General features: G+C 47.9%; 2 protein-coding genes across 4 annotated transcripts in view; one reads left to right on the top strand and one right to left on the bottom strand.

The window, feature by feature from the left end:
- The window catches only part of LOC310852737 (PC-esterase domain-containing protein 1B-like), a 390,021-nt gene that overhangs the window by 87,697 nt on the left and 280,869 nt on the right, over nt 1–21,455 (bottom strand). The window lies entirely within an intron of this gene.
- LOC310852690 (transcription factor COE1-like) overlaps nt 1–21,455 on the top strand; it is a 96,324-nt gene that overhangs the window by 39,514 nt on the left and 35,355 nt on the right. For all 3 annotated transcript variants that reach the window (XM_083756510.1, XM_083756508.1, XM_083756509.1), the window contains exons 6-7: nt 2,391–2,464; nt 9,294–9,362. In XM_083756510.1, the coding sequence (XP_083612636.1) occupies nt 2,391–2,464; nt 9,294–9,362 (143 nt within the window). The remainder of the gene's footprint in view (nt 1–2,390; nt 2,465–9,293; nt 9,363–21,455) is intronic.

Raw genomic sequence — 21,455 nt, 5'->3', positions numbered from 1 at the left:
CCTTGGCTGGCATGCTGAGTTTTGCATGTAGGACCAAGTGTGTAGTCCTTATGGTTGTGGGTTTGGTGATGGTTGGAAACTCTGGGCCAAAGTCAAGTAAACTGTCATGCTAGGGGGAGCAGGTGCAGGGGGGCTTCACCTCCCTCCCTCCCCCTCTCTAAATCTGCTTGGGGGGTCCAGGAGAACCCCTAGAATAGCACATGGGGTGTGGAGGAGAGGGGAGAACATTCCACCTGGCAAGATAGATGCTTGCATTGATGGAACCATCTCCTTAGTGTGGCACTGAAGTTTACCTTCAGAAGCCAAAGGAGCTCCTGGATTATCAGACTTCCATGGAGCAGAGATGGAGCCTTGCAGTTCTCCTTGCCGTGCCCAAAATGTGTGCAGAGGTTCCACAAGTGGCAGAGCTTCATTTTCGTTCCTCTGCAGCTATCATGGTTGCATCATAACCTAAGGACGTAAGAAGAGCCTGTTGAATCAGGCCAACGTCCCCTCTAGTTAGGCATTTGTTGTTGTTGTTTAGTCATTTAGTCGTGTCTGACTCTTCATGACCCCCTGGACCAGAGGCCGCCAGGCACTCCTGTCTTCCACTGCCTCTCACAGTTTGGTCAAACTCATGCTGGTAGCTTCCAGAACACTGTCCCACCATCTTGTCCTCTGTTGTCCCCTTCTCCTTGTGCCCTCCATCTTTCCCAACACCAGGGTCTATTCCAGGGAGTCTTCTCTTCTCATAAGGTGGCCAAAGTATTGGAGCCTCAGCTTCAGGATCTGTCCTTCCAGTGAGCACTCAGGGCTGATTTCCTTCAGAATGGAGAGGTTGGATCTTCTTGCAGTCCATGGGACTCTCAAGAGTCTCCTCCAGCACCAGACTTCAAAAGCATCAATTCTTCGGCGATCAGCCTTCTTTATGGTCCAGCTCTCACTTCCATACATCACTACTGGGAAAACCATAGCTTTAACTATACCGACCTTTGTTGGCAAGGTGATGTCTCTGCTTTTTAGGATGCTGTCTAGGTTTGTCATTGCTTTTCTCCCAAGAAACAGATGTCTTTTAATTTTGTGACTGCTATCACCATCTGCAGTGATCTTGGAGCCCAAGAAAGTCAAATCTCTCACTGCCTCCATTTCTTCCCCTTCTATTTGCCAGGAGGTGATGGGCCCAGTGGCCATGATTTTCGGTTTTTTGATGTTGAGCTTCAGACCATATTTTGCACTCTCCTCTTTCACCCTCATTAAAAGGTTCTTTAATTCCTCCTCACTTTCTGCCATCAGAAAAGGTTCTTTAATTCCTCCTCACTTTCTGCCAGGATGTGAGGGCGATCTGGCTGCGACATCTGTCACCCCATTGATCGCCAGGGTTGATTCGGCTGATCTGGCTGGCTAGGTGGGTGTCCCCTTCCTCCCTCACCGCTCCATGTGCGTCCCTCCCGAAGCTGCACGCTCGGTGGAAGAGGACGACCATCCCAGATAGAAGGAGTGTACCGTTCTTCGGTCAAGGGTATACGATAGCTGCGCTCCCCTGCTAGAACCTCCAAACAAGATCAAGGTCCATCAAGGTTGTGTCGTCTGCATATCTGAGGTTGTTGATATTTCTTCCGGCGATCTTAATTCCGGCTTGGGATTCATCCAGTCCAGCCTTTCACAAGATAAATTCTGCATATAAGTTAAATAATCAGGGAGACAATATACAGCCTTGTCGTACTCCTTTCCCAATTTTGAACCAATCAGGTGTTCCATATCCAGTTCTAACTGTAGCTTCTTGTCCCACGTAGAGATTTCTCAGGAGACAGATGAGGTGATCTGGCACCTGCTCTCATAATGGCCAACCAGATCCCTCAGTGGGAAGCCCAAAAGCAGGATTCGAATACAAGAGCCCTCTGCTGTCTGTGGAGGCTCAGCATGGCCCTCTTGGCTACTAGCCACTGATAGCCCTCTCCTCCTCCATGAATTTCTCCTATCCTCTTTTAAAGTTATCCAAGTTGGTGGCCATTGCTGCCTCCTGTGGCAGAGAGTTCCACAGTCTAACAACAGCATCAAGGAGGACTTTCTTTTATCTATCCTGAATCTTCCTCGAATGTCCACGAGTTCTAGTTAGGAAAGAAGGAGGAAAACTTTTTGTCTATGTACTTTTTCCATGGCAGACATCGTTTTCATAATTAGCATCGTCATTGGTTAATTCATCGCCTTCTAAACCACGGCCCCATGAGGATTTGCACATAAGATAATTAAAGGGGGTGGGGAGGAGTTGAACACAAAGCTAAAAAGTTATGCCCTCTGCCCTTTGCCCATGAAAAGAGCCTGGAGTGCCGAAGCATCTGGGTGTGGAGTTTTTCCAGGTTGTTCCTCTCCTTAACACTTCCCCTCTTTGCCCCCCCCCCTCTGTTTTCCAGGCAATCATCTACGAAGGGCAAGACAAGAATCCAGAGATGTGCCGTGTGCTGCTGACACATGAAATCATGTGCAGGTGAGCCTGGCTCAGCTCCCTCCTGGAGCAGTGGCGGGGGGTCCTTCCTTCCTTCCCTCCTTCTTCCTTCCTTCCTTCCTTCCTTCCTTCCTTCCTTCTCTCTGCCTCTCTCTCTCTCCCTCCCTCCCTCCCTCTCTCTCTTTCTCTTTCTTTCTTTCTTTCTTTCTTTCTTTCTTTCTTTCTCTCCCTCCCTCCCTCCCTCCCTCCCTCCCTCTCTTTCTTTCTTTCTTTCTTTCTCTTTCTTTCTTTCTTTCTTTCTTTCTTTCTTTCTTTCTTTCTTTCCTCTCCCTCCCTTCCTTCCTTCCTTTCTTTCTTTCTTTCTTTCTTTCTTTCTTTCTTTCTTTCTTTCATCTCTCTCTTATCTCTCCCTCTCTTTCTCTTTCTCTCTCTCTCTCTCTCTCTCTCTCTCTCTCTCCCCTCCCTCCCTTTCTTTCTTTCTTTCTTTCTTTCTTCTGCCAACATATTGGGAACAAAGTCTGCAGACCTGGCCACCCCATCTCAAAAGGTCATCAGTCTTTGGAAAGGTGCGTTAAAAAAACATCCCTTCAAGACAACCTGTTTACAGAGTATTCATCCTGGTTTGTTCACTGGGAGGTTAGACGAGATTGGCTTTGCCACGAATATTCATTCTGGTTTGCTTGTGGGGAGGCTAGATGATGCTCCGTCAAACCTAGAGTGATCCCACATTTTCCGGTGCATCTTCCCACCTCCTTCCTTATCTCAAATAGTCTGGTCTTTGGGGAAGCGCTTTTTGACATTATTTTAATTAGCTGTTACATTTATATCCCAGTGTTTTTGTTTGAGGGGCTCAAGGTGGCGTACATGGTTCTTCCCCTCCTCATTTAATCCACGCAACAACCCTGTGAGGTAGGTTAGGCAGAGAGGCAATGACTGGTCTCCCAGGTCCTGCTCCAACACTCTTAACCACTAGGCCACACTGCTCCTTGTTGCACAAGACCTGGACAAACACCTGCAACTCTGCAACCTGAATTTGCAAGTTCAATATGTGATTGAATCCCAAGTGAGGAGTCATGATGGAGCCCAGGCTATTTATTTTTATATCATGTGGTTTTTTAAATTGCATATGTATTGTTTTACAGCCTAGGGCCATATAGTGAAGGGCAGATTCTGTGCATAAATAAATATAAATAAGTCGTTGGTGTGGAGTTGGGAGCCAAGCCACATGAAATGGGCTCTGTTGTTGTTAATTTCTTTATTACATTTAGATACCACCTTTATCTTTCAATGATCTTAAGGTGCTGTGCATGGTTCTCGTCCCATTTCATCCTCTCAACAATCCTGTGAGGTAGGTTAGGCTGAGAGATGGTGACTGAGCTTCATGGCTGAGTCAGGATTCGAACCCCGCTCTCCCAGGTCTTAGTCCAACACACTAGCCGTTACACCACCTTGGCACTTCAGCCTGGAAGGGAGGGGGACTGAATGTTTGGAAACTCCCCGCATGCAGAAAGCTAGCATGCAAGGGAGACGAGCCTAACCCGGTTTTCTCCCTGAGGTGCTGCTAGCTTTGAACGTGCAGCGATTTCTACAGCCATATTTGGAGACCTGGGGGGCCACGTTCAGGCTCCCCACCCCAACTTAGAAACAGACATCCAGTCCGGCCCCCCACAAGGTCTGAGGGACACTGAACCGGCCCCTGCTGAAAAAGTTTGCTGACCCCTGGCCAAGAGGCAATATGAGCTTCATTCACGGCCGAGGGGGGAATTCGAACCCTGATCTCTCCTGGACTCTCAACCGGCACTCTAAGCACTATGCTGCCACCGGCTCACAGCTTAGCACTGGGATGTAGCAGGTCCATCGGACGAGCCAGAGGATCTTAGAATCATAGAGTTGAAGGGACCCCCTAGGGACATCTAGTCTAACCCCGTGCCATGCAGGAATCTCAGCTGAAGCATCCATGACAGATGGCCGCCCGACCTCTGCTTAAGAAGGAGGCTGGCATCTTTTCACCCGGCTCTGCCAGGTTCCCTGGTGCCCCATTAACGCCTGCCTTGTTTACGACACTCAGGGCTCCGTGTTTGTGCAAATTAGTGCGCCTGCCTCCGAGCCAACTTTCATGGCTAATTGATCTCCAGGAACCTTGCTAATGATCTTGGGGGTTGAGGGAATAGATGGCGGGGGCGGGTGGGGAATATCTGGGGTGGGGGGGGTAGGGGGAGGCGAAGCGTCTTGGCTGAGACGCCCTCGGATTTGTTTGTGTAACCGGCGGGTGGGATGGTGGCTCCCCTGCGGGGCGCAGAACAGAGCCCTTGGTTGTTTATCAGGCCAAGATATTAATTATATTTAACGTGAGCGGCGGTACCTGGCGGAATCATTAAAAGAAAATTGGAATCTGATCTCATAAGACTAGAACTCCGGGCCGTCCGAGGAAGCTGATGGCTGGGGGATTGGGTGGACAAAAGAAAAGACTTTTAGCTGGAGCACATAGTCAGAAGTATGGAACTCATTGCCACAAGAGGGTGGAATGGCCAGCATCCTGTTCTCACAGTGGCTGAGCAGATTTGGCATTCAGAAGCATTGCTGTCTCGAATTATGGACCAGTATGAAGCAAGCCACCCACGTGGGTGGCGCTGTGGGTTAAACCACAGAGCCTAGGACTTGCCGATCAGATGTTCGGCGGTTCGAATCCCCACGACGGGGTGAGCTCCCGTTGCTCGTCCCTTCTCCTGCCAAACTAGCAGTTCGAAAGCACGTCAAAGTGCAAGTAGATAAATAGGTACCGCTCCGGCGGGAAGGTAAACAGCGTTTCCGTGCGCTGCTCTGGTTCGTCAGAAGCAGCTTAGTCATGCTGGCCACATGACCCGGAAGCTGTACACCGGCTCCCTTGGTCAATAAAGCGAGATGTGCGCCGCAACCCCAGAGTCGGTCATGACTGGACCTAATGGTCAGGGGTCCCTTTACCTTTTATGAAGCAAGCAGCACATAAGCGGCACACAAAACGCTGACAAACCATTCTACATTCTAAATCTTATTTTAATAATCCAAAAATTGAGAGAGCTGTGTACAAGATCTACTACAGAAGCCACAAACAGAAAACTCATTCAAATTGTGTCCAAAAGGAAGATTCAGTCTTTAAAGGTCCTTTAGCCAGGCTCCTGTAGATATCAACAAAGGTAAGCTTGATCAAACGAAGTGTCGGCGATGTTGCGCTCAAGGGTTAGATATCAACGAGGATAAGTTTGATCAAACGAAGTGTTGGTGATGTTCAACTCTCGAATTATGGAGGCAGAGCCATAGCCTTCAATAGGCCTCTCCACTGTGCATTTGCCTCACTCTCTTTTAAATCCATTCAACTTGTTGGCTATCAGTTTTCTCCTGTGGCAGTGAGTTCCGAAGTTTAACCACGCACTGCGTGAAGAAGGACTTTCTTTCTTTCTTTTGAGAGAAAGGGGACAGAAAAGGCGTTTTTCTCCCTTCTCTCATGATACTGGAGCTTGGGCATAACCCATGAAGCTTAAAGCAGGTTGATTCAGGACAGTCGAAAGGAAGGATTGCAGGGCCCCCCAAAGGTCATCTCTTCCAACCCCTGCAATCACAGCTAGAGAATCCATGTCAGCTGGCCAACCAAGCTCTGCTTTTAAACCTCCAGTACTAGGTAGTCCCCTCGTATATCTCACTCCCTGGCATCCAGATCATCCAAACTGTCTATTTTAGATTCAGGTAGGTAGCTGTGTTGGTCTGACACAGTCGAAATAGATAAACAAATTTTAAAAATGTCCAGTAGCACCTTAGAGACCAACTAAGTTTGTTCTGGGTATAAGCTTTCGTGTGCATGCACAAGTGAGTTAGCAGGTCCAGTGAGCTTCATGGCCAAGCGGGCACTTGAACCCTGGTCTCCCAGGTCGTAGCCTGCCACTCTAACCACTACACCACATTGCCTCTCAGCTTTTGACATCTGCATAATGCTGCCTCAGTGCAGAAGGAGTTTGGGTGTGCTTGGGGTCGCATATCAATTAGGGAGAGCAACATTGTGAAGATAAAAACTGAAGGGGGGCCTGTTTGCTGAATCAGGCTAAGACCCCATTGAGTCCAGCATCCTGTTCTCACAGGGGCTAATCGGATGCCCATTATGGGAAACTCACAAGCCAAATCTGAGCACAAGAGCTCTCTCATCTCCTTTTTTTTTTTGAATTTGCATTGTATTTATTTGTTAACATTCTTATATTACATCTGTAAACGTTGTCATATTACATTACTGGACTTACTATAATATAATTTACAACATGTATACATAAATTATATACAAATTTTATATACCTAGAAAGAAAATGAAACAAAAAAAAAGAACAAAAACGAAAACAAATCCCCCCCAATCATGTACATACCAACACACTAGACTTCCTTTCTTTCCCGTTGTATATTCCTTTTTTTTTTACAAATGAATGTACTCTTATTATTGTATATTTCTTTACATATTATCTAATACATACCTATATCAATCTGTATTATCTAATACATATATATAAATATGGACACGGGTGGCATTGTGGGTTAAACCACAGAGCCTAGGGCTTGCCGATCGGAAGGTCGGCGTCTCGAATCCCCGCGATGGGGTGAGCTCCTGTTGCTCAGTCCCAGCTCCTGCCAACCTAGCAGTTCGAAAGCACGTCAAAGTGCAAGTAGATAAATAGGTACCACTCCAGCAGGAAGGTAAACGACGTTTCCGTGCGCTGCTCTGGTTCGCCAGAAGCAGCTTAGTCATGCTGGCCACATGACTCGGAAGCTGTATGGTGGCTCCCTCGGCCAATAAAGCGAGATGAGCACTGCAACCCCAGAGTCGGCCACGACTGGACCTAATGGTCAGGGGTCCCTTTACCTTTATATATCAATATGTGCTCTTAGTCTTATTTCTCAACTCAGTCTCACTCCAACGTCAATCAAATGCTAGCATAGATCGCGAACCTTTGCTGTATTTTTGAACATATGTTTTATATCTATCCCACTTTTCCATAAATTTTTGTTTTGAATTGCCTCTCAGGGTATTTGTTGAATGTGCCATTTCAGCAAATTCCTGTAGCTTGTAATGCCAGTCCGTTATTGTCGGGGCTTCTTGTTCCTTCCACCCCTTTGCCACCAAAGTCCGAGCTGTGGCCGCTGCATATAAGAATACCTCCCTAAAGGCCTTCGGGATGTCCCTGCCAACAACGCTTAACAGAAATGCTTCTGGTCTTTTTAAAAAAGTTATTCCAAACATTTTTTTTTCAACTCCTCATAAATTAAGCCCCAGAACACAGCTCTCTCCCCTCCTGTGGTGTTCAGAAGCATTGCTGCTCCAAATGTGGAAGCAATAGCAGAGCCAAGCAGACTAGTAGCCATCGATAGCTCTCTCTTTCAGTGCCATTCATCTTGGTGGCAATCGCTTTCTCCAGTGGCAGTGAGTTCTGTAGTTTAACGCTACACTGCATGAAGAAGTCCTTCCTTTTGGGAGTATCCAAAATCCAGATTCCATGAAGTCCAGTGTTAGGAGAGAGGGAGGAAAAACCTCTATATTCCCACCCCCCAATGCCATGCATAAAAACTTCACTCTTGTGGCTTATCCCCACAACACCTACTCACTATGTTGTTGTTGTTTAGTCATTTAGTCATGTCCGACTCTTCGTGACCCCCTGGACCAGAGCACGCCAGGCACTCCTGTCTTCCACTGCCTCCTGCAGTTTGGTCAAACTCATGCTGGTAGCTTTGAGAACACTGTCCAACCATCTCATCCTCTGTCACCCCCTTCTCCTTGTGCCCTCCATCTTTCCCAACATCTGGGTCTTTTCCAGGGAGTCTTCTCTTCTCATGAAGTGGCCAAAGTCTTGGAGCCTCAGCTTCATGATCTGTCCTTCCAGTGAGCACTCAGGGCTGATTTCCTTCAGAATGGAGAGGTTGGATCTTCTTGCAGTCCATGGGACTCTCAAGAGTATCCTCCAGCACCAGAATTCAAAAGCATCAATTCTTCGGCGATCAGCCTTCTTTATGGTCCAGCTCTCACTTCCATACATCACTACTGGGAAAACCATAGCTTTAACTATACGGACCTGCTTTTTAAGATGCTGTCTAAGTTTATGGGCCCTACTAAAGCAAACAGTCTAATTGGTCAATGTCTAAAAGATATCGAGCATCAGAACAACCTGGCCACTATAAGGAAATTCTGCCCTAGGTATGTTCATTTTCCACCTCTTCATTTTGATTCTCTGGCCCCATATCTGCACAAACATGATCCCAAAATATAGACGTACTTTTACACTTACAAGACTGGATGTTTTGCCATCTGCGGTATTTGAGATTTGATTCCAAAAGATCTCGCCTGAGAAACATCTTTGCCCCTGTGGAGATGGTAGCACTGAAACAGCGGCCCACGTCCTCCTGTCTTGCACTCTCTACAAAGACCTGAGGAACAAGATCATCACCCCACTAGTACTAACCATCCCAGAGCTCTCAACCACTGCCACAATGTCCTTTCTTCTATCAGATCAAAATGAGCAGATAACAGCAAAAGCTGCTAGGTTCATAACAGGGGCAATCAGAATAAGTGCAACTAACTGACGGCTGATTCAGGACTTTAAATTGTGCTCTTATATCAAATTTCCTTTTCTGCACATACTGCAATGTTTTACTGTTGCTATGGCCACTGGCTAATGTGAATAAAGTTTTATCTATCTATCCCCCACGCCATGCATAATTTTATATGTCCCTCTCTCATGCCCCTCTTTGCTCACCTGAATTGCTCTGTCTCCTTGGCCATTTTGGCTGACCTTTTCTGAGCAACACCCCGGACGCTGCTCAGGGTCTCTGCTCTTTCCTGATCACTCCCCTTTTGCCCTTACAGCCGCTGCTGTGATAAGAAAAGCTGTGGGAACCGCAACGAGACACCGTCTGACCCCGTCATCATCGACAGGTAAGGAGCTGCAGAACGCCCCAGGATTTTTGCAATAGAACTGCAGTATTGCATTGCTGTTTGTTCCGATTTAGCCTTAAAGAGCACATTTTCCCAGGGAAAGAAAAAACCCCAACAAAGCAATTGGGCACGGACCAGGAACGTGCAAACCTATGCCTAGAAAGTACAGAGCAAAAGTTATGTGGGTGAGCTCTGCATTACAGAAAACTGCTTGATTACAGATTTGCTGGAATGCATAAGGCTCAGAGCTGATTCAATTGCCCCATTCAGATTTTGGGCAGTGGGATGGGAGAACTGCAACATGGAGCCTCTGAACCTTCTTCTGGGTAAAAGAGAGCAGGGCTGTGCCTCAACTGCAGAGCCGCTGCTGTGCATGCAGAAAGCCCTGGGTTCGAATTCCAGCCTTTTCCAGCTCACTTGGAAAACCACTGTTCTGACATGGTGCACAAGGAAGCTTCAGTTATTGTCACAGGGCCTTTAGAAGGTGTTCTTGGCCCCCTCTTTGGGATTCTCATGTTTTTAACAGGCGTTGGCTGGAGGTTTCCATTCACGCCTCTGTCAACCTTGAGGACTAGGCCCTTGGTTTGTTTGTGCTTTTTGCGAGACGGGAAAGCTGGGTGACGCTTCTTGTTTTCAAGAGGTTGCCTTCTGCAACAGGTGCTAAGCTTCGGTCCTTGCTCAGTGCGACCAGAGAGGCATGGGATATGCACAGCCACACATACTGTCCACCCCCCGCCCATGTGCTAACAGGCAGCCTGCCCCATGCTCTAGGTTTGTCAAACTTGTGTGCACTCCTTCGTCTGTGAGTCCAGGTACTGCCACCATCATCTTATTCCCAACTCTCTGTGCTGAAATGGTAAACTCATATTAGAGGATCTCAAATTGTGACCTGTGTGCTCCATTTAGGTGGTCTCCCAAACAGTTTGGGGCATCTGCCTTTTGCCTTTGATTTGTTTCTGTCTTTCTGTCAATCACGGAACTTTGCTCACAAAGATAGGCACATCCATTGCCTTAAAAAGACACAGCTGCAGTTATCAAAGTGAGAGTTTAATGTTTGCCGGGGGTGAGTTCAGTAAGTGTTTTGCCAAGATGCCCAGGAATCTTCAAGTGACCCACAAAGCTGTGATGATGATGATGATGATGATGATTATATCACTTTTCCCCCAGACCAGTGCTCAAGGCAGCTTACAAAGATTAAAACAGCAGAGGAGAACTACAAAAAGCTAAAAACGTGTAATAGTTAAGAAGAAATTCAACTCTGATAGAATTAAAACGATATAAAAAGCCCATATTATTAAACTAAAAACAGCATAGCTCTATTGAAAACATTTAATTTTATTTTTTTTAAATCACCAGTCAGTTCCCAAAGGCCAGCTGGAATAAAAGTAAAAATAAAAATAAAATATTTATACACCACCCATCTGGCTGGGTTTACCCAGCCACTATGGGCTGCTCCCAACAGGTTGTTGTTGTTGTTGTTAATAATAATAATAATAATAATAATAATAATAATAATAATAAAGTGATAAAACATTGACCATTGAAAACTTCCCTAAACAGGGTTGCCTTCAGATGTCTTCTAAAAGTCCAATAGTTGTATATTTCCTTGACATTTGCTGGGAGGGCATTCTACAGGGCGGGTGCCACTACCGAGAAGGCCCTCTGCCTGGTTCCCTGTAACTTGGCTTCTCGCAGTGAGGGAACTGCCAGAAGACCCTCGGAGCTGGACCTCAGTGTCCGGGCTGAATGATGGAGGTGGAGACGCTCCTTCAGGAATACTGGGTGGAGGCCGTTTAGGGCTTTCAAGGTCAGCACCAACACTTTGAATTGTTGGAATAAAACGAACTCCACCTCCCAGGACAGCAAGGATGGATCTAGTCTGGCTTCTCTAGGGAGGGGGTTCCCTGGAGTATCCCTAGGGGTATCATCTACACCAAGCTGGATCCTAGAATCCTAGGACTGCAGAGTTGGAAGGGGTCATGAGGGGTCATCTAGTCCAACCCCCTGCAATGTGTGAACATGGTGCACCTGAAGAAGCAAGGAACCCTTGGGGACAAGGTAGTACTGCAGGGGTAAGCAACTGGGTTCCCTCCAGAAGACAGCCCTATATGTTTGACATCTTATATGTGCTGGAAGCCACCCAGAGTGGCTGGGGAAACCCAGCTGGATGGGCGGGGTGTAAAAAATTAAATTGTTGTTGTTGTTGGTCTCCCAACTCGCATCAGCCCCTTCTAAACATGGCCAGTGGTGGAGGATGATAGGAGATGATGCAAACTGCCCTTTTGTGCTATGAGCTGCCCTGAGATCTTTGGTTGAAGGGTGGTATACAAATGTTAAAATAAAAATGCAATAAATAAACATCTGGAGCACATTATGCTGGCCAGGCCTGCTTTACTGTGCATGCATAGAGAAGCAGGGAACTGCGGCGCAAGAGACACTACTGTGCATGCGTTGTGTTGCTGGGGAAGCCATGGCTAGCGTTGTTCCCAGTCCCGCTGGCCACATCAAGAGGGGCCTGGGCCTCTGGGTTGCATCAATCCTAGAATTGTTGGGTTGGAGGGGACCCCAAGGGTCATCTAGTCCAACCCCCTGCAATGCAGGAATCTCAGCTCAAGTATCCACAACAAATGGCCATCCAACCTCTGCTTAGAAACCTCCAAGGAAGGAGAGCCCATCACCTTCCGAGGGAGACCGTTCCACTGCCAAACAACTCTTCCCATCCACAACCTCCTGAGGTGTAGCGTTCCCAAAGCAAGGAAGGGTTGGACTCTGATTAATAAAATACACACGAGGCTTGACCAGCAAGACTCTGGGAGGAGTGCCAATAATAATAATTCCTGTCCACCCTCCGACCCAGGTCGTTTTATTCACAAAAGAACTTTTTACACAGTGTTCGTAAGAACCAATCAGATTTCATCTGAGCATTTCAAAAAAACCCACGTGGGGACAAAGTTGAAGTTGAAACTACAAAGAAACTATTTCCTACTTGAGCGTGCATATGTAGTTCAGAGTAAATAAAATAGGAATAAAAGGAGGAATTCGTTCAGCAAAACCCCGGAGATCATAAACAGGAATAAACAGGAGAGGCAGGATAGGTAGTATTTACCGTCTCTTTGTGAACTCTCTTCCTGGCCCTCAAGATCTACCTAAAGATTCACTACATCTAAGTTACATACTATCTTTATGGCTCAGGATGCCTGGTGAGGCAACTGGCCTGTGTTTTTAGAATGCTTATACGCGCCTGTCAGGTGTAGAGAAAGCAAATGGCATAGACAGAGAGGCTTGTGGGATCTGATCAGAAATTATTGCCAATGAATCAAACCCAGTCAACGCCATGCTTTCATCGCGGACACAATGGCTTGATGCATATTTTATAATTCCTCCTAGTAATCCCATCTGATCACTACACTCTGGATATTTGCACCCCCACACTGAGGAAAGGCCACTCCAGTTTGAGGGGCAAAATTTAGAGGAGGCCCATTTGCCTGCCAGCTGCCCTCAAATATATATTCAATGCTATCCCCTTCTGCCCAAGAGTTGAGGGGCCCGATCGCTCCCCATTGTAGACTAACCTTCTGAGATGCTAGAGAATACCTGGGAAATTTGGGGCACATTTCTAGCTGGGCCTGATCCTTCACAACAAACCACCCTCCTGACTTGTGGAGAAAATGTTCGTCTGTCTTGCCCTCTCTTCATTGGAAAGAAGATTTTGTGTGTGTGTGTGTGTGTGTGTGTGTGTGTGTGTGTAAGGAAGTCACTTTCTCCATCAATTGCACAATGGGCCAATGGGAAAAAAACGTTCCTCCCATTTTGTTGCCTCCTGGTGGCGGTCAGGGTGCCTCGATAATGCACTGACATTTCCCCAGCTTTTGTCCACCCGCGATAGCATCGGTGCTGCGGCGAGAGGGGCCCGGTGCCTTGGGATGGCTGCCTGTCACTCAAGCCACCCGGGAGACAGCCGGCAGGCGACAGAGAAGAATGGGGATTGACAAGGCAGCGGGGAGATTAGGAGGGGAAGAATCAAAGCTATTACGGTCTGTCTGGCCGGCAGCCATTGTGTGCTCCGATCTTTCAGCTTCTCCTTCAGCCAGATCGCACGCAGACACAAGCACACACACACACACACAAGCTACCGTCTCTGCACTCTGGACAGGACAAAAAGAAAAAACCCAACTCCAGGAAGTAAAGTTTGGGTAGATCAGGTCACACAACTGGGTAGGCATCTAATCAGGAGGTCTTGTAGACCACAGGTGGACATGGCCTGGGGAAAGTGGATGGAGGAAGATTTTCCTTCATTTTTTGTAATGTTGGAGGTCATGGGCATCTAATCAGGCTGAAGCTTGGGAGATTCGGGACAGAAAAGAGAAGACCTTCTTCACACAGGGAAGAGCTAAACTATGGAACTCGCTCCCTCAGGAAGCACTGATGACCACCAACTGAGATGGTTTTTAAAGACAATTCATGGAGGAGATGGCTGTCAAAGGCTACTAGCCTGGATGGGTCTCCTCTACTTCCACAGTTGAAGGCAGAAATGTTTCTAAATTCCAGTTTCTGGAACCCACAGGAAGGGAGAGTGCTGCTTTTGCGTTCGCATCCTGCTTGCTGGTTTCGCACTGGCATCTGGTTGGCCACTGTGAGAACAGGATGCTGGGTTAGATGGGCCATTGGCCTGATCCAGCAGTGTCATCTTAAAAGGTAAAGGGACCCCTGACCATTAGGTCCAGTCGTGGATGACTCTGGGGTTGTGGCGCTCATCTCGCTTTACTGGCCAAGGGAGCCGGCGTACTGGCCAAGGGAGCTTCTGGGTCATGCGGCCAGCACGACTAAGCCGCTTCTGGCGAACCAGAGCAGCGCACGGAAACGCCGTTTACCTTCCCGCCGGAGTGGTACCTATTTATCTACTTGCACTTTGACGTGCTTTCGAATTGCTAGGTTGGCAGGAGCAGGGACCGAGCAACGGGAGCTCACCCTGTCACGGGGATTCGAACCGCTGACCTTCTGATCGGCCAGTCCTAGGCTCTGTGGTTTAACCCACAGCGCCACCCACATCCCTTAGTCTCGTCTTAGGCAGTGCTATTTTTCTAGAAAAAGAGGTGCCAGAGCTCACCATGAACCTTGTTCTCTTAGAAGGGCCATTAGAAGTGCTGGAGCTGAGCTCCGGCTGGAAAAAAAAGCCCTTGTTATGTTCTTAAATCATGTCATCCAGCCTCCTCTCTCTCGCTGTCTGTCTCTCTGACTCCCATTCATGCCTCCATCCTTCCCAGCAGTGTCTCTTAACCTTGCATTCCTTTGGTTCCAGGGGAAGATGGGGGCTCTCCTTGGCCCCCCACCTTTCCCCTCTCATCTTTCCCTCCCTCCCTCTTTTCCCTCCCTCTCTCTCTCTCCCCGTTTTCCCCTTCCTCTCCTTCCTGAGACGCCCAGCCCCTCTGGTTTAGAGAGCCCGATAAGTGCCCTATCAACATGTTAATCAAATTACTTAGGAGCTAAAATTGACGCTTTTCATTAATTATACAAGATTATTCTAATTGCAAATTCAAATTTATGCGCTCGGAACAGAAGGTGTTCTGCAGCGTTGCTGGGAATTTGCATATTAAATGGGGAGAGTTGTGCATTATGGATGCTAATGTATGCACATTGTCTTTATTTTTAACTCCGCGGGCCTCTGTGCGCCGTTGCCGCTAAAGGAGGTGAAGGAGTCCGACGACGTCTGTTTATTTTTATTATTTCTCTTCTCTTGTCTCTCAGTTGAAGTCAGTGGCACCGGAGGGGAGGGCAGTGGGCATGGCAGAAGCAGGGAGGGGGGCTCTGCTGGCTCCCTGTCAATCTTGCCATCGGGGGAGGGGGTACCCCCTATCTCTCCAAATATATCTCTCTATCTCCTCCACCTTTCTGCATGTCTTCCTTCCCTTGATTAACACCTGCAAGCAAAGCAGGAACTCCAGCCTACCTGAGTCTTAAGTCTGCACCTCTCCTTTCCCCCAGATTTCATTCCTGCCATTAACCTCCAAAGTTTGGTTCTTCTGAACAAATAATATTGAAAAACAGGGACCTTGCGTCTCCGTTAGGCTCGGTGCAGAGCTTTTTTTATTTAAACTAAAAAAGAGGGGGGGTCCCTGATGGATCACCTGGGTGAACTTGCTGCAGACACTGCAATCCATGCAGGATTTCAAGCACTGCCACCAGCTCCTCTGTACTTGAGAAGCAACTAGACCTCATGGAGGCAGTGGTGCCTCTGAACCTATGTCAAACAGAAGCGTGTGCAGGTATAACGGGTGGCCAAGCAGGGAAGGGCAGAATCTGAAGCTGAGGCTCCAAGACTTTGGCCACCTCATGAGAAGAGAAGACTCCCTGGAAAAGACCCTGATGTTGGGAAAGATGGAGGGCACAAGGAGAAGGGGACGACAGAGGACGAGATGGTGGGACAGTGTTCTCAAAGCTACCAGCATGAGTTTGACCAAACCGCGGGAGGCAGTGGAAGACAGGAGTGCCTGGCGTGCTCTGGTCCAGGGGGTCACGAAGAGTCGGACACAACTAAACAACAACAAGCAGGGTTAGGCCAATGTCCCATCAAGAGCAAGAACTTGGCACATGAGGGCACACGCCTGGAGGACACACTCTGAACAGATGCACAAAGTCTAAAATGAAGCCGCTGGCTTTTCCCCGGGGAAAATATAGTCTCTGCTCGAAAAATTCTGACAGTGGGCCCACAGACAAAACACAGACACACACACAACTGGACTGTGGTGTTGTTGTTCTGTACCGTTTGTTTATTTGCTGCCTTCGGACCAGAAGAATAACACGCGGTGACAAAATTCAGATGCCAGCGATGCAACTTGTAAAAATATGAAAGGCGATAAGATCTTAACATTTGGAAAAATATTTCAAACCAAATGCATTTGTGTCCCTGCGCAAAATGCAAAGGACAGTCCCTGCAAAAAGGACTTATTATTATTATTATTATTATTATTATTATTATTATTATTTGCTTATACCCTGCCCATCTGACTGGGTTGCCCTTGCCACTCTGGAAAAGAGGGAGCATGCAAGAGTAAATATTTGGGAAACAGCTCCTGTTTATCTGGGCGGAAAGCAGGTAGAAAAATTCACCCCTTGAAGGATCCAACAGCCTTTCTGATGCAGACAGTTTCTGGTTGGTTGGTACACTATTTTGCAGGGGGTGCAGGAGGTGGGAAGCATAACTGGGATATCGAAGATTTAGCTGGAGGTCCAAGGCCTGGAAACCCCAGCGCAGCTCAGCCTCCTCATTCCCCAGCCTGGTCCAGAGCTGCCCTCTGCCTCAGCAAGCACATCTGATGAAGAATGAGGGCAGGATTCAGAGGCTTGTAGGAAAGGAGTTACTACAAGGGATTGAGCCGTGGGAGAGGAATAGGGAAGGACACACAGGGTCATCTGCTTTGAAAGAAAGAGGTTCAGTCCCTGGGATCTCTGGGTAGTGCTGAGAACGTCCACAGTGTGAACCCTTGGAAAGCTAATGCCAATTTGTGTAGAGATTAGCAGACCCTCCAAGTGTCCCTGTTTTCCAGGGACAGTCCCAGATTTACAGAAGCCATCCAGGTTTCTGGTCTGATCCTGCTTTTCCTTAAGATATCCCTATTTTCATTGGAGAAATGTTGGAGGGTATGGAGTTGTGCAAACGCCCCAAGCCAAGTAGATAAGTAACTATACAACCTTTAGAAGACATCTGAAGGCAGCCCTGTATAGGGAAGATTCTTAAAAAATGTTGAATGTTTTATTCTGTTTTTATATGTGTTGGAAGCAGCCCAGAGTGGCTGGGGCAAGCCAGTCAGATGGGCCGTGTAGAATAATAATAATACAGTGGTACCTCGGGTTAAACCACAGAGACTAGGACTTGCCCATCAGAAGGTTGGCGGTTCGAATCCTTGCGACGGGGTGAGTTCCCGTTGTTCGGTCCCTTCTCCTGCCAACCTAGCAGATCGAAAGTACCTCAAAGTGCAAGTAGATAAATAGGTACCACTCCGGTGGGAAGGTAAACAGCGTTTCCGTGTGCTGCTCTGGTTCGCCAGAAGTGGCTTAGGCATGCTGGCCATATGACCCGGAAGCTGTATACCGGCTCCCTCGGCCAATAAAGCGAGATGAGCGCCGCAACCCCAGAGTCGGCCATGACTGGACCTAATGGTCAGGGGTCCCTTTACCTTTACCTCGGGTTAAGTGCTTAATTCGTTCCGGAGGTCCGTTCTTAACCTGAAACTGTTCTTAACCTGAAGCACTGCTAATCGGGCCTACCGCTGCCGCCGCACGATTTCTGTTCTTATCCTGAAGCAAAGTTCTTAACCCGAGGTACTATTTCTGGGTTAGCGGAGTCTGTAATCTGAAGCGTCTATAACCCGAGGTACCACTGTAATAGTAATAGTAATAGTAATAATAATAATAATAATAATAATAATAATAATAGGAAGAAGAAGAAGAAGAAGAAGAAGAATGTCCCTATTTTCACTGGAGAAATGTTGAAGGGTATGTTACTGAGCTAGTTGGACAACCAGCGGCTCAGTATATGGCAGATTCCTCTGCTCCTAAAAGGTAAAGTAAAGGGACCCCCTGACCAATAGGTCCAGTCGTGGTCGACTCTGGGGTTGTGGCGCTCATCTCACTTTATAAAAAAAAACCAAACCGTACTATTGCATTCATTGCCCTTAAATTGCCAGCCTAAGTTGTTCTGCAAAGCAACGACTGGGCAGAGCTGGGCAGAGTGTGTATATGTGTGTGTGATAGCTGTCAACTTTTCCCTTTTTTTAAGGGAAATTCCCTTATTCCGACGAATAGGATTCCTCACAAGAAAAGGGAAAAGTTGACAGCTATAGGCTGTGTGTGTGTGTGTGTGTGTGTGTGTGTGTTTAGAGCTGGCTTTTCCTCTCTTCCCAGCCTTCCCGGTCCTCTCCAGAGCAGGCACGGCTGCCGCCCCTTAATTATTGATGCTAGGATGACAATTATAGGACCCTACACAAGCATCCTAAATATTTCATCAGCCTGGAATGCGGTTGGAGAAGGAATCATATTCTCTGGCTTCCATCCATCTTTTCAGGATTTTTTTTTTCAGGTCCTCCTTCTCCCCTCAGCCCACTTCTCTCTTCCTTCCCCTCTTCCCCGGTCCTTTTCAAAAGATTGCAGAATCGTAAAAAATTGTAGAGTTGGAAGGGGTTCCAGGGGTCATCTAGTCCAACCCCCTGCAATGCAGGAATGGCAGCTAAAGAATCCCTGGCAGGTGGCCACCCAACTTCAGAACCTCCAGCCAAGGAGAGTTCACCACCTTCTGAGGTAGCCCATTCCACTGTCAAACAGTTCTCAGCATCGGAAAGTTTATTTGGGATCTCCTTCTTTGTCGATTGAATCCACTGGTTCAGATCCTCTTCTCTGGCGCAGCAGAAAACCAGCTTGCTCCATCTTCCATGTGACAATCCTTTGAATATGTGAAGATGGCTGTCTTCTCTCTTCTTCTTCTTCTTCTTCTTCTTCTTCTTCTTCTTCTTCTTCTTCTTCTTCTTCTTCTTATACCCCGTCCTCCCTGGCCAGAACCAGGCTCAGAGTGGCTAACACCAATAAAATCACAGTAAAAACATAATAGAGGGAAAAGAGAGGGAAGGAAGGAAAAGGGGGGGGACCAATTTAAAATACAGGTTAAAATGCAATTTAAAATGCAGCCTCATTTTAAAACAGCTGATAAATCAAGACCATAAGGGGAGAGAAACATAAGGGTCAGACCGAGTCCAGGCGGAACAGCTCTGTCTTGCAGGCCCTGCAGAAAAATGTCAAGTCCTGCAGGGCCCTAGTCTCTTGTGACAGAGCGTTCCACCACGTCGGGGCCAGTGTTGAAAAGGCCATGGCCCTAGTTGAGATCAATCTAACCTCCTTGAGGCTCAGGACCTCCAAAGTGTTTTTATTTGTGGACCTTAAGGTCCTCCGCGGGGGCATACCAGGAGAGGCGGTCCCGTAGGTACGTGGGTCCTAGGCTGCATAAGGCTTTAAAGGTCAAAACCAGCACCCAGTTCCCTCAACTACTCCTCATAAGGCTTGGTTTCGGGCCCCCAGGTCATCCCTCGGCCGTTGTCTTTGGCACACCTTCCTCAGGATCCTAGAAACCCTGGCAAACAATCAAGGGATCTTTGCCACACCTCGCGATCCATGGTGTGTCTGGCAAGCCATTGCTGCAGATGCACCCAGTCCACTTTCCAGGGCTCCCTGTGACCTTGGCAAAGGATCTTTGGACATGCAGTGGTGTAGCGTGGGGGGTGCAGGGGGGCCCGGCCGCACCGGGCGCAACATCTGGGGGTTAGGGTTAGGGGGCGCAAATCCATGGGTTAGGGGGCGCAAATTACTTGCCTTGCCCCGGGAGGAGGGAGAAAGGTTGTTTTCTGCTGCTCCAGAGAAGCGGACACGGAGCAATGGTTCCAAACTACAAGAAAGGAGATTCCACCTAAACATTAGGAAGAACTTCCTGACAGTAAGAGCTGTTCGACAGTGGAATTTGCTGCCAAGGAGTGTGGTGGAGTCTCCTTCTTTGGAGGTCTTTAAGCAGAGGCTTGACAACCATATGTCAGGAGTGCTATGATGGTGTTTCCTGCTTGGCAGGGTGTTGGACTCGATGGCCCTTGTGGTCTCTTCCAACTTATGATTCTATGGGTGCTGACAACCCATGCTACGCCACTGTGGACATGCCTCATGGAATCTCCTGGCATTGCAGATGGAAGCCCAAAACCAGTCAGCTTCCGCCACTTCCAAGCCGAGCCCAGAATCATCACATCCACACCGTATGTTTAAAACCTGTGGCTTCTTCCAAAGAACCCTAGAAACTGCGGTTTGCCCCTCAGGCCATTAGCATTCCCAGCACCCTTTTTAATGTTTTTATTAACAATTTCAACATAACAAATTATCAAAACATATCATATTCGTTATTTCCCCCTTCAAACCCTCCCCTCAGCTCCTCTCTCTGATTTCTCAGCACACATTATTCCCTGCATGTTATAAAATTATACATATCCTTACATTATCTATCTACCATGTTGCCAACTAATAAACTGGTGTATGTTTATTCAAAACCTGCCAAGGAGTCCAATTCATTTTGTTGTCTTTTTAGATAAGTTGTAAAAAGCTCCCATTCTTCCTTAAAGTCACAGTTGTCCTTGTCCCGCAATTTGTATGTCAATTTAGCCAGCTCTGCTTAGCTCATCAATTTTTCTTTCGTTGGGATTTCCTCATTCTTCCATCCTTGTGAGCATTCCCAGGACTCTTTGGGGTAGGCCATGCGCTTTAAATGCACCGTGAGGGTGTGGCTGGTGTCGGACTTTAGCCGCTGATGACTCTCTGGATGCACAGAGGTTGCCAGTTGTGTGCCCTCCCCTGAGGGCCTGGCGCTCTCCGCAGTTTCTCATGCCCAGCTTCTCATGCCCATTAAAGGCGGGCACCCAGGCTCCCGGTCTGCTTTAGAAACTCACAGTGAGCTCATGGAATCAAAGAATTGTGGAATTAGACATCCAACCTCTGCTTTAGAAACTCCCTTGCCTTGAACAGCAGCCCAGCAAAGCGAGCAATTCTCAGGCTGCTACGAAAGGCGCAGAAAGCAGAATATTATAACATGCACCCCAGTGGCAATTTGGGGGTGACTCCAGGTATCTCTGCGTCTCCTGGAAGGAGCTGGGCGTGTGAAGCTGTGGCTCAGATCTGCATCCAGCACAGGCCTCCCTCGCCCCACACTCCATGCCATCTGCGCCACCGCCCCCCACCCCCAGGGCTCAGATATCTCCAGGGTTTGTATTCCCTGATTGATCGTACTCTGCAGCAATAAAGCCCATTAGCTGCCTCCGAGGCAGCCGGGGATCAGTTTCCAATCAATACCCTCTTAAGCAGAGAAGGGTGCATTTCAGGGCTGCCTTAAAGGGCCAGCGCGACCACCAGGCGTGTGGGAGGAAGGGAGGCAAGGGTGCGTGATCCGTTTAGGCAAGGATTGGGAGTGCGTGGACAAGGGTGCTGGGAAAGGGGTTTGGACAGGCACCGGCCACAGTCCAGGCTGGTTTGACCAGAGAAGGTGCTTGGATACTGTTGCTTTCTAATAATAATAAT

This window comes from Podarcis gaigeae (assembly GCF_964106915.1).
Source record: "Podarcis gaigeae genome assembly, chromosome: 9".
Taxonomy (NCBI): domain Eukaryota; kingdom Metazoa; phylum Chordata; class Lepidosauria; order Squamata; family Lacertidae; genus Podarcis; species Podarcis gaigeae.
This window is presented reverse-complemented; position numbering and strand designations above follow the sequence as displayed.